Source organism: Aythya marila, assembly GCF_965140915.1.
Source record: "Aythya marila genome assembly, chromosome: 1".
NCBI lineage: Eukaryota > Metazoa > Chordata > Aves > Anseriformes > Anatidae > Aythya > Aythya marila.
The window spans coordinates 20,268,212-20,281,627 of NC_139042.1; the positions used below are offsets into that span (position 1 = coordinate 20,268,212).

At 36.7% G+C, this 13,416-nt stretch overlaps 1 protein-coding gene across 1 annotated transcript in view; it reads right to left on the reverse strand.

Annotated features, from left to right (window-relative positions):
- Positions 1 to 13,416, reverse strand: part of MIPEP (mitochondrial intermediate peptidase) — a 72,344-nt gene that overhangs the window by 6,615 nt on the left and 52,313 nt on the right. The window contains exons 17-18 of the mRNA XM_082751476.1: positions 2,017 to 2,138; positions 1,147 to 1,220 (exon numbers count right to left, since the gene is read on the reverse strand). Of these exons, the coding sequence (XP_082607602.1) occupies positions 1,147 to 1,220; positions 2,017 to 2,138 (196 nt within the window). The remainder of the gene's footprint in view (positions 1 to 1,146; positions 1,221 to 2,016; positions 2,139 to 13,416) is intronic.

Here is a 13,416-nt window from a genome sequence, read left to right on the forward strand (position 1 = left end):
TGCAGCTTTTAAAGTTAGGTTACAAACACACTCTTCAACAGCAGTAAAGAAAGGCAAGTTTAAAAGATGTAGACTTATGCTGAAGGAAAAATAAAATTGTAGGTCAGAAATAAAAATGAGACTACTCTAAAGATATACAGTTGCCTAATATATGATGAGTCTAAGGAGTTCTGAGGTTATGGCCTCAAAGACAAAGAGATAGGTCAAAGAACTGAATGTTCTAGCTGTGAAACTGTTGAGTTCATGATGAAATACAGATGCATTACCACTGTATTACTTGTCTTTAAAAAAAATGCAATTTCCAGTCATCCAAGCTGAAGTGATCAGTGGCTGATGAATTAATATTCATAATATTAACAACTTCAGAGCAAACTGAAAGATGCTCCTCAGATGAAGTCCTTAACAAGTGCTCTGAGCAGGAATAGTGACACTAATGAAAAATTGTTGAATACTGCAACATAACAGCGGAAGTCTTTATCCCGATCTCATTGACAGATCTGAGATAAAAGTAGTAGTTTCTCAAACTTTTTTTAATTTTCCTGACCTTTTTTAAAATATATTAAGTATAGTATGTTTTCTACAGCCATTAGTTATTTTTAAAAGTTGTTTTCCATACTCAAGAAGTAAATGTAGTACTGAGAGGAATTATGAACCATGTTTCTTTATTACAACCTTCAGACTTCCATTTCACAAGAATGTCTATTGAAAGTACTAATATAATAAAAGCTATGTTGATGATGCTATAAAAAGTTCAAGTTCTTGTGTACAAAATAAGTAGATCTACGAAATTTAATGTACGTAAAAATCATGCATTTTTTGTATCTAAAAACTATAATCTATTTTCTTTCAAATATGATGTACTTATTTTCAATTCTTTAGACTGCTTTGTAATACAACCTCTTCCAACACTTCATCCCAAGTACCTCTGTGTAGGTTTTGTCCTGTGGATCACAAGGGTTCAACTGACCATGACACCAAGTTGACGACCAGACACAAAGTTGACAACCGGTCCACTTAACAAAATAAATGAACAAGTTTTCTTTCACAAATCCAATAAAAACCAAAATGAAACTAGAAAGACCAGATTGGGAAATAAAGCTAAGGCATTTCTTCCTTGATCAAGGGAATCAAACAGTTTTTTTCTACCTTGAACCATAAGTATGGGCTCTTTTCCACCACCGTGTGCCAGCATCTCTCGACGATACCGCTCACCCATCGCCCTGGAGAAACACAGATGTTAGAGTAATCTGCAAATGCAACCTGTCCAGCTTTGTCGTATTTGCTTCTAGGATCTCTGCATAACTCAGAGACAGAGACTAAATGAAATCTTCCACCCTGAAATAATGACTGCCTTGATCCCATGTTGATTCCTCAAATTCAAATTACATTTAAAATTATACTTTAATTAACTGAACTAGGCAAAATTTATACATATGAATATGCATTGATGTTTATGGAAGTTAAACTGTGGACGACATTTTAACCTTCATTGCTCCAAGGGGAAAAGTTACTCTGCTACAACACTCCGGACAATTACCTAAGCCGTAAGAACAGTTAAAATTTTTGATGTCACAATTTACCTTTTAATTTCACAAAGCAAAATGAGTAGAACAGCTGTACTTAGCTTTGAAGTTGGTGACATGAGGCTTGTTTAACACCTGCAGTTGCTTTTGATTTCAATAGAAAATTACAAGTAATTAGGCACCTATGAAAGTCAAGTTCTCTAATTACATCTAAATATGGATTTCAGTGCCTCCCAATGGGCACACCTGTATTTTAAAACATAGACACAAATTCTTTGCATCAATGAACACGTCCCAAAGTACATTTTATATCTATGGCTATTTCCTATTTAGTTATACTCTTAAACAAAAAGGCTAAAAACTATTTGGCGTTAAAAAAGCCCATCAACCTACGTTGCCCCGGGTATAACATTTGCTTCTTGCTTTCCACAAGCAAGTGGCACAACACTTCACCATTTCAATCATCACTGAAAATAAGTTTCTCTGTTTTTACCTATCAAACGGGTCTTGAGCAAAACACTGTTTCCACACCATGGAGGCAACAGCCCTGGACATGAGGTAGGAATAGTATTTGGCACCATAGCCCACAAGATGACTGAATCTCAGATGCCAGGCCTGTAAGAAGAGAACAAAAACAGAACAGAAGCAATCTTTTAAATTCTTTAAATTATTCTGTGTTTTCCTAAGTATGATGGAAAAAAATCTGTTAGTGTTACAATATGGAATGGTTGAAAAAAGAAAAAAAAAAAGCAACCACAACCAGAAATCCCAGAATGAACACATCCTTTACTATACAAAGCATTTTCCAAGCTAAATACTGTATATCCAATATGCTGATTATCATCATTGAAATTATACATAAATAGGGTCAGAAGGAAAGAAAAACAAGAAATAAAAAATGTGGCCAAATGTGATAAAATCCATGTTGCTCTACTGGTCTCAAAAAGAAAACATAATCACCATATTACACGTAATGCCACATTTTACCATTTTCCATGCAGATAATAGCAGTATCACACTTAGAAAAGTTACATCTAAAAATATTTGCCACAAAAAAAAACAACGATCATAGGAATTTGTATTTAATACCATGCAAAATACAGCCTACCATATGCCAAAAGCCTCATAGGTAGATGAATTACATCCATACACAATGTCATTGTTCACAGATTTGTTTCCACATTCTCGAATGTATGTACATAGCAGATTACCATCTGTAATTATATTCTTATTCATTTTTATATTGTTACTTTATGACTCATTCCAGTGATGGTGGACTTCTTTTATAATCCGCTTTGGTGTCAACTATTTTCTTATGTTTTCTTAGGAGATACAATCAGAAGTATCAGCCTTACTTTCACATAAATAAGTACATTTTTTCCCCCTCTTTCCTTGACTGCAGCAGAGTAGTTTAGATTGAGAGAGACCTCCAGAGGTCATCTGGTCCAACCTCTGCCCAAAGCAGAGCCAACTTTTATGAGATTTCTCACGGCCCTGTGGAGGCTGAAAAGAGACTGTTTCCCTACAGGCTTACAATTTTTTTTTTTTGCTTTTAACTGAAGATGATGAATCTAGAGTTGAAGGAGTGAGAAACTTACTCCTGCCCTTTTGGCTCTCTGAGGAAACCAAAGAGGAGTCAGCTCCCATATCTTATTTGTCCTCCTATTTGAAGACAAAGGTCTTAATATTATTGTGATATGACTGGTGTCAAGATTTTTTTTTTAGGTACTATAGAAAACAGAATTTTAAAGAGGAACTGGAAGATAAACAGTAAAGTAGCCTAACAGATGTTTTATATTTAAACCCATAGCCTGTCATATGCTTGTTTTCTTATCCTAAACCTGATGGCTGAAATTCTGAGGCAGCCAAAGAGAAAAGTGAGGGGGTATTAGCAGGTTTTTTTTAGAGGTATTTACCTTTGGCTGAAATTCTTCTTCACACTGTACGTAACAATGTCTTGACTCCTGGCAGATTAAATAAACTACTTTTCTTTATTCAAGAAAGCGACAATCATCATGTTGCTCTCCATTTGCCAAGACAAAGATGTATGTATATTTTTAAAAGAACAGCAACCAAGAGTATGGAAAAATAAACTATTTGGCTTTTAATCAGTCTTTTTTTACCTTAAAAAAGGTAGCAAACAGCAGCCTATTATCCAGATCATCATGATCTATGATGATCCATGACCATCATCCATGATCCATGGCCATCTCCTTGATGAGAAACAAAGCTGTTGGCTCTCTTTTCTCAGGAGCACTCACAAAAAAGTTCTCAGTCAGCTGCAGTTCAGCCATCCAAAGGTGGTTTCCTCCACCCTAATGCAGGTGTCCAAAATACATGGACTTTGCTACAGGTGACCCAACCTAGACTCTACAAGCAGCCTAGTTTAAACTAGTTTAAAGCAGAAGCCTAACTTTTAGAGGAGATGAAAGATGTCCCCAGTCCTCAATTTTCCTGTGGGCTTTGTGGCATGATGCAAATGCCTAAGAATGACTGATATTTGTTTTTTTTCTTTAAAGTAAACTCCAACTGTACCATATCTCACCAGAATGCAAACATACAAAAACAGTCAGCTTGGATACAGATTCTCCAGTTTGCTCTGAAAAGTATCATGGTTGCCGTGTTTATACTTACTGCCTCCAGTTTTTCTAACTAGTCCCTTAATTATAACCATAATCACTAAACTAACAGCACAGTTTGAAACAGACCAGAGAGCTTACAGGAAAATCACGTCAGTTTTTATTTTATTCCATACTAAGTTTTCAAACTGAGGATTCAAAATTTTGACTTGAGAGTATAACTCTTGCAGGCATGTGAAAAGCTTTAATGATGAACTTGTTTCATCTACCCAGAAATTTAAGTAATTCCCAAATCGATCTGTTCAGTGAAAGATCCAAGTTGCTTTTTCTGCTACAAAGGAAAATACTTTCCATGAGCTTGGCATATACAAGAATATCGCTCCATTCAGAAAGGAATGATTTTAATGCATCATATAAGCTGTAACTAGCACAGTGTCTTTTTCAACAGCCCAGATTACATTGCTCATCTTGCCTTCCCTTACACTGTATCTCTACGGAATATCCTGGTATAAGTAAGACCCTGTGCTATTTCTAAGACATTTAATTCTCTGGGCCTAAAAGAGCTCATCTTCACCTCTGATGGGCTGATGATGGAGTAGCCTGATCAGCTACTCCACTCATAAGGTTTATTGAAACTATCACAAGCAAGCAAGGAAAACAGCTTCTTAGCAGCCTGTCCAAAACCAAAAGCTCATTTCAGAGAGTGCACCTAAAACAGGACTCAGTTCCCTCTGTCTACACAAAAATTTACTTGACTTTGTCTTTGCTAGGTTATTTAAGTAAGAGACTTCACATCACTTCCTTTCAAAACATAAAAGGAAGGGATACAGCAAAGCATGCTAATGTGTTACTCAACTCTCTGCATTTGGGAAGGCTCTCAGATATGATGAAGCTGAGAATTCAAAAATTCATCGGCGACAAAGTGGTATTAAAATAAAGAGGGAGAGAGAGAAAATGGGATGAGTTAATCTGTATTGAGATAGATGCCTAAGACAGGTATAGTACAGACAACTCTCCCTTCATTGGGAGTACAAAAGGAACACACTTTTAAATACCTAGAGTAATATAAGATAACTTCAGTCTTCAAAGGAATTGTGCAACTGAGATTTTATTCATATTGCAAACAACAATCCAGGAAATCAGATTATGAACACACCATTTCCTAGTGAGGTTTGAAGTCTATATTTGATTTTTAAATGTTTTCATAATCAGCGCAGATTTTCTCCACACTCCAGAGTACAAAATGCTCTAGGATGTCATCATTCCCTGTTCTTAACTTTTTTTCAGTCCTCACACAAAATTTTTGATCAGACGCTCTCAATCCCTTCATTCTGTATTTTCAATATTCACCATTACCCATTATCTATTACATTACTCAAGTATATTTTCCTATTTGATAATGTTCTAGTAATTAACTTTTCCAAATTGGACTTTGTTACCTGTAAACAAATATTTAAACATTAAGGTGCTCCCTCTGCCCCCACAAGGAGTTACCCGCCTGCATTAAAAAACTGTTAAAAAATTTATACAGATGAGATTAAGATATATGTAACAAACATGCAAAAAGCCCAAGTAAATAATTGAATCATCTAGGTTGGAAAAGACCTTCAAGATCATCAAGTCCAACCATCAACCTGACCTACCAAGTCCCATCACTAAACCATATCCCTAGTGCCACATGCACAAGTCACTTAAATACCTCCCGGGGACACTTCCCTGGCAGCCCATTCCAGTGCTTGACCACCCTCTGCATAAAGAAATTATTTCTAATATCCAGTCTAAAACTACCCTGGCACATTATGACCCAAGTGCAGGACCCAGCACTTAGTCTTGTTGATACGTATAGACTAGTACTCTTTTAAGAAGTTCTATGAACAATAAAAAATAATCACAGCACTGTAAAGGTATTTAAAACTACGTGATTCACCTTTTAGCATAAAATTCTGTTTTATTAAAACTACCTATAGATGAAAAATGTCTTAATTTCTTAACTGTGTTATTTGTATAGCTGAATGACTTCTTCATATATATAAAAATCCTGACATATCAATTTCCCTTTTGGAAAGGATAAAAGCTAGACATGTAGAACTAGGGCACTCTCCTTATTAAATGTTACATTTTTGGTACACAGTTAGAAAGTTAATGAAGACTCTGAGTAATCACCTACTTCAAAAAGTTCCATGAACCCATTCCAGGAGTTTATAAAACTGTGTGCATTTTACAGCATAGCCCATGGGGTATGATAATATGCCATTCATGGGTCATGTTCATGCCTGCTTTTTATCCAACACAACAGGCTGAAATAAAGGTGTGCGACTGATCCACTGCAATTATTAAAAGGGCCTTTTCTTCACCAACATTATCAATCTTCCCTTATAACCACGTCTGAAATGCTTCCAATGTGTGAAGCCTTTCCATTTCTTCCTGTAACAAACAAAAATACCTCACTGATACACGTGCCATACTGATACATTACACCTTCTCAGGAATTTTAAGTAAAGTACTTGTAGGATACATTCTTTGGGTAAGATTCAGGTCGTTTTCCTTTAGCTACCTCAGACGAGGAGCCTTGCCCAAACTAGTCACAAAGGCTGCCTTTGTAGTCAGGGGACAGGAATATTTATCTTTTTGCCTTTGGATGGGGATAGGACTACTGCTCTTGGAGAAAATAAATAATTTACTACTACTTTTAGCTTCTATTTAAAAGTTATGCCACTTCATTCCTTTTAACAACATGGTAGGATCAGCTAACATAAACTGGTTTGAAGACTACATAAGCTAATTAAAGATTCAATCATTTGATTTCTAAATTTACTAGTGTTAAGATTACCACAAACATCAATTCATACAGGAATTCAGATGTGATCCTAAAAAGACAAAACTGAAAGCAAAAAACTACAGGTAACTCACTACACAATAATCTAGTTTTTGCTTGACTGTGGGTAATCATTATTCATGGACTCCACTAATTACATGGTATAAATGGTATAAAATCCTCTTATTTCCTTTGAAAAGGAAGAGCAAACTACAGAAATTCTTGACTAGTGCTTGGACTTTTCAAAATGCTCTTCAGCAGCTTGTGTTGTGACTTCAGCTCTTCCAAAGTATATTTAAGTCCACTTTACTTTGCATCTTAAAACTAAAACCACAAGTGAGGACCTGAAAAGACCCAACACTAAATTAAGAAAAGTATTTACATCATTTAAGTCTTCAAATTACAAAATGCGTGCTACAGTAATTACATCAAGGAGCAAGTTGTTGAACAGTTTCCATGAGAAACAATATATGATGGCGATGATTCGGTGCCACCCCCATCCCCTTTCTTAATTAAATTCTTATTCTGGCAGGAAACTCAACGGAGGAGCAGCCAACTTATCTCAGGGGCTACTGGGTGGAGAACCCCTGGCTCTGGCAGTAAGCTGATATTACTGTTCCTAATGCCCTTGAACTTGGCTATCAGCATGGGTGGAAAACTCTTGAGAATCACAAAGAAGCTGCAGGCTCTGGTAACTCGTGAGCCAGAAAAGAACAGCAATTAGTATGGAAATCAGTACAAGCTATTTCCCTCTGCTGAGAAGCAAGGTTTGTCATCTAGTGGGATTCTAGGACAACCCGCTTCTGGCAGGCCAACAAGCACACAGAGTGAGCACTGGCACTCCTGCGGCAATGTCAGCCACTCCTTCCAGTGGGAGCTGGAGTTGAATAGAACAGAATATCCTGAGTTGGAAGGGACACGCAAGGATCGAGTCCAACTCCTGGCTCCACACAGGGCCACCCCAAAATCAGACCTTATGTCTCAGAGCGATGTTCAAGCACTTCTTGAACTCCGGAAATCTCAGTGCCATGACCACTGCCCTGGGGAGCCTGTCCCAGTGCCCGAGCACCCTCTGGGTGCAGACCCTTTCCCTAACCCCCAGCCTGACCCTCCCCTGTCCCAGCTCCATGCCGTTCCCTCGGGTCCTGTCGCTGTCCCCAGAGAGCAGAGCTCAGCGCCTGCCCCTCCGCTCCCCTCGTGAGGGAGCTGCAGGCCGCCATGAGGCCTCCCCTCAGCCTGCTCTGCTCGGGGCTGAGCAAACCAAGGGACCTCAGCTGCTCCTCATATGTCTTGCCCTCTAGATTCTTCACCATCTTTGTAGCCCTCCTTTGAACACTTTCTGATAGTTTTATGTCCTTCCTAGACTGTGGTGCCAAAACTGCATGCAGTACTTGAGGAGAGGCCACACAAGCTGAGAGTGGAGCGGGACAACCCCTTCCCTCTCCTGGCTAGCTATACACATGAAGAACCCAGAGAGCTGCAGTTTACGGAGCAAGAACTCCACGGCCACTTTTCAGCACACAAAACCAGTAAATTCATGGTGTGGTACAGATACGATCAGACGCTGCACATCCACCTTTACACATTTCCCATTCTGATGCACTAGCTGTACAGACATTGTTTTAAAATATCAGTGGAAAAGCACGCTTTTAGCAAAATAAAAAACGGTATTACCTCATGACCAGCAGATCTGGTCTCACTATTTACCTTTGACTACACTTTGCATTGTCACAGTCTTCAAACCTGTATTCTATCCCAGGTGGAAGTTCAATATCCCCCTTCTCAAAACACAAGCAAGATACTCAGGAGGTTTCACCACAAGGACCAGACATCTTGATGCAACAACCACCATTCATCAAGTAGAGAAAATTGAAGTCTCTTTCACTCAAACCCATGACTTCCAGAAGTAACGTGCTAACCTACTTGAATGACTGCCCCTTACTGAATGTCTTCTTTGCTCATTTTTTTTTATTTTTTCCACCTTTCTCTTTAAGCTACTAATTTACTTATGACATGAGAAAAGGATTATCACATACATTTTATAGCTTAAAGAATTTGATTCTGAAACAAATCACAGGATTTCTTCCCCTATTGGTTACATAAGCTTGCAGTGTGCTTTGAAGACATTCTCAACTCATTCTCACTTGAAGAAACAATTTAATGAGTTTTGGGGTGCAGATGTTGCAAACTCTCTGTGCCAGGGGCTACCTCTGATGAAACCCTACTGAGTGACGATTGTTTCAAAAGGTATGCATCTGCCTGTTTGGTCAACCTTCTTTCTGTATTTTTGGCCTGAACTCCTCTAAGTTTTATAGAATTACATCATCATCATTCTAGAGTTTCACAATAATAAAAAAATCCAATAAAAAGTTTTAAGGCCACTTCCTTAGCTGCAGTTTCTAATCTTGTTTAGAATAACAGAAAGTTAATTCCAAGAAACCACATTTTATACTGCCCCCCCTAACTTGCTTAATGTCACTACTCCACAGTTTTTCAGAGTGGTGCATTTCTGTGCTAGGAGTGGGAGAGAGCACAAAGTAAACCAACCCAGAGACATTGCTGACATTTTAGAAAGCAAGTCAAGCAAGAGATTAAGAATTCAATTTATAACACTTCTGTGTTTTTATTATAAAATGATAAATAAATCTAGCAAGGCAGGGAATGTAAATATTTTTGCAGTTGTTTACACTAGGGAAGAGGAAAGGAATTTAACATGCAATTAACCACTTAGGTGATTCTAGATATATACCATATGGTCTCTGAATTACTTAAATTAAAGAAAAACATTTCACTTTCATTTATAAACTATTAATGCATTTGAGCTGCTATAGCAAAATCATTTGAAACTACTTCCTCTTCACCCTCTTCTCTCCTCCTCGCAAAGGGACTGGGGGAAGGGGGACATAGGAGACAACAAAGAATACCAACATCAAAAAGTTGTATTTATGATATACATTGCTCCATGATCCTTAAAACATTGATTAAAGGACACAGAGATATGAAAACTGATATATTATGATCTTATTTGGACACACTGAGAGACAGTGTTACCTATAAACATTTTAACTAGTTTGAAAAGTAAAACAGAAAAAAATGTGTGCCATCAAGAGAATTTCCAAGAGTCCTTACTGCTCTAACACATAACTCCGTACACAAACACACACACCACTCTATTACCAGTGAATAACTTTTAGCACTGCCTAAGTTTTAAAACTTCTTAAGCCCCAGATAACCAGAATCAGGTCACCACGCTTTCCTTTGGGTACAGATTCACCTTGAAGCCCAAGGTTTCTATTATACTTTATCAATTAAACCAAATTTTAAGTACTGCCCTGTTATTTTAAAAGAAACATCATGAACTTAAAATAAGCTCTTACAAAAAATATAAGAAATATTTTTAATAATGCTGTAGCTGCAAAATATTATTTGCCAGTACATCTTAATCATGTAAATTATCTGTACCTACACTGGAACATAAAATAGCTAATGTTTTACAATAATGCTCATTTACTACCTTCTGCCAGAGCCATTCCAGACAGGGATATAGGGGATCACGATTCTAATCCTGATTCTGCAATAAAATGCAATATGAACTTGAAGAAACTGCTTTGTTGTCCCCACTCAGTCTAACTGCCAACTCCTAGTAAGGGAGATAAACAGGACTCCTCTCTCATCCTTCTCTGGTTTGACTACGAGCTTTTTTTAGACAGGAGAATCTCCCACTGTGTTTGAACAGCATTTCAGTCAGGTCCTTTAGCCTGTATTTATGGAAGTGATACATTCAGTTTTATCTATTCCTATCAAACATAGCACCAGTACTGCAATCCTGGGGGGAAAAAAAAGGAAATGTAAGATATGAGAACAAAAATATGTACAACTAAACAAAGCAATCTGTATTTATATATTTTACATATCTATAAAAAACATATATGTATCTCAAAATGTTACTAAGCAATGTATGCAACTATTTCCTCCACTGTTCTTTAAAATGCTACTAAATGTAAATACTATTGCTAAAGTATGTTTGAGTTTCATGGGGCTAACACTTGCTAAAAGAATGTCCTTAAAAGTGCTTCATATCTTCTCATATCTGTAAACACTCCACTGCTGTAGATAGTTGCCCAGTGAATAGTGTCATATTTCCACTGGAAAGCAAATCTTCACAATATTTGCCATCCGCTTTTTTTTTTTTTTTTTTTTTTTTTTTTTTTAATCATAAAATGAACTCAACTCCAGAAAGACAGAAACCTAAACAAACCTTGAAGGGCAACTTTAAGAGCTTTTGAAAGTTCCAGCGACTACTTTAATAATGAACTCAGTAGGGCACCAATCTTTCTGAAATGGCTTTTAGCTATTAATTATTTATAGAAATATCACTTCCCCAGAGTTCACTGTGTACTTCTTTATTAATCTTTTCCTCAGACCCAGACTCTTCAACTTGATTTTATAGTATACTTTTAAGAAGGCTCATAAGAAAACTAATCCAGGGATTTGCACTTTGTGTAAACAACTCTGGTTTCCAACACAGCAAGGTAAAAGATTACTTTGAAGGGGTTACACAAACTTCAAGAGGTTGAGTAATGATGTATGACTTCATGTCTCTTCAAAACACTCCAAAAAGTTGAATAAGTGCACCATCAGTGTCTCTTCAAGTAATTGGTTGGGAGAAAAAGTGGAAAAGCAATCCATTATGAAAACTCTCTGCAAATAATATGAAATGTATGTCTCTGTGATCTAGAACAGCAGTTTTTTTAAAATGCCCTATGAAGGAGATCCTAGAACTGCTGGGTGTATGTCCCTCTTCAACAAGAGAGGGACAAGATTAACAAGAGTTTAAAAGATTTGGTGCTAACCATAATCACATTTGTTGTGTGTTAAACCATTTTTATTTTCTACTATTGCTTGCTTGCACATAAAAATCCGTGATCACAGTCTCAGTTCCAATTCTGTGTTTTTCTTAAGAGGTTTTCAGTACCAGAACATACATGTTCGTATGTGCCCACATAATTTTTTTCTTTCCTAGCCAAATAAACTCAGTTTTCTCAACTTTTCTCAGAGATTTCCAAACCTATTATCTTTCCAAATGCTCTCATCTGTATTTCTTCCAGGTTGTCCAAATCTTTTTAGGAGTCATACATCTACTGCAGGACCCAACATTTGGCCACTGCTAAACCCCCAACACCAAATACCAAAATAACCCCACAATTTTCTTTAGCAGCATTCCATAAATAGTGCTCTTTGGGCAGTTACTGCTCTTTAAATATGTATCTAATCGGTTTCCTGATGCACTACTTTGGATTTATTTTGACGGGATGAAATTCACAATATTTTGAACACTTTCCAAATTCTTTGGATCGTTTCAATTACATTTTTCATGATTTCTGCAATCTTTGTCAACGGGAGGATTTCTATAAATCTTATAAGTGAGCTCTCATCCAAATCAAAAACACAGAACAGCAGTAATTCCTAGATAGATGCCTGGTAGCCTTCACTTAAAAAGTCCCAGTCTGAAATGAAACTTACACTCACTCTTTCAGCATGTTTTCTGCATGTTGCCTCAGCCATAACCCCAAAGCTTGCCCAAATAATTATAATTTGCGAGTGACAGAAAGCTTGCTAAGTCTAGAGTTATGCTATTAACTGCTACCTTCTTGTTCCCAAGGTCAATCACTTTATTAAGATGAAAAGTGTATTTTGCTATCTCAGATGATTCTTAACAAAACCATGAAGTTTTCTTTTACTCACTTGATTGTTCTCAAGGTGCTTGCAGACTCCTTAGTAAGTGATTCTACTACTTTTTGAGTGATAAAGTCTGAACAAGTTCTCCTCCCTTCATAAGAGTAGCTATCATAATAGCACTTCCACTTTTCCTAAGTTTGTGAGCAGTAATTCCTTTAGCTCAGTGACTGCTTTGAAAAAGTTAAATATTCTGACTACCTAATCAAAACTCATTTATTTTTTTGAAAAAAAAAAAAAAAAATACTTAAGCACAGACAGGGAATATTTCTGCTTTCTCTAATATCAGTTATTCCTCTGTCTCCTACTAAATCCATACTCTCCTTGATCATCTCAGTTCTTCAGTAGTTATTTAAATTTTTTATTACCTTTACTGCTTGCATTTTGCAACTCAGCTTTTCAAGCCTTTTTTTGAGTTCTTATATTCTTTTAGTAATTACCTTTTCATATTATGATCTCTATTTTTTATGATCTTAATAAAGTTTTTAAAGCTCTTGGTTCCTTAGTCCCAAAACTTCTTCGTATCAGGGTAATTTGTGTCATTGATTCAATGCCCTTGATAACTACACTTTGTCTTTTGAATCTTCACACTTATGTATTTTCTATTTCCAGAAAATATCTGGCAAGCTTCCTCTTTCTGATGAATTTTTAAATCATTATTGACTTTTTTGTTTTTTAAGCTGTTAGAAATTTCAACAGTTCTAGCTCATTAGAGCTTATTGTGTCTTCTCTTTTTCACACTTTTACACGGCTTCTGCATTTC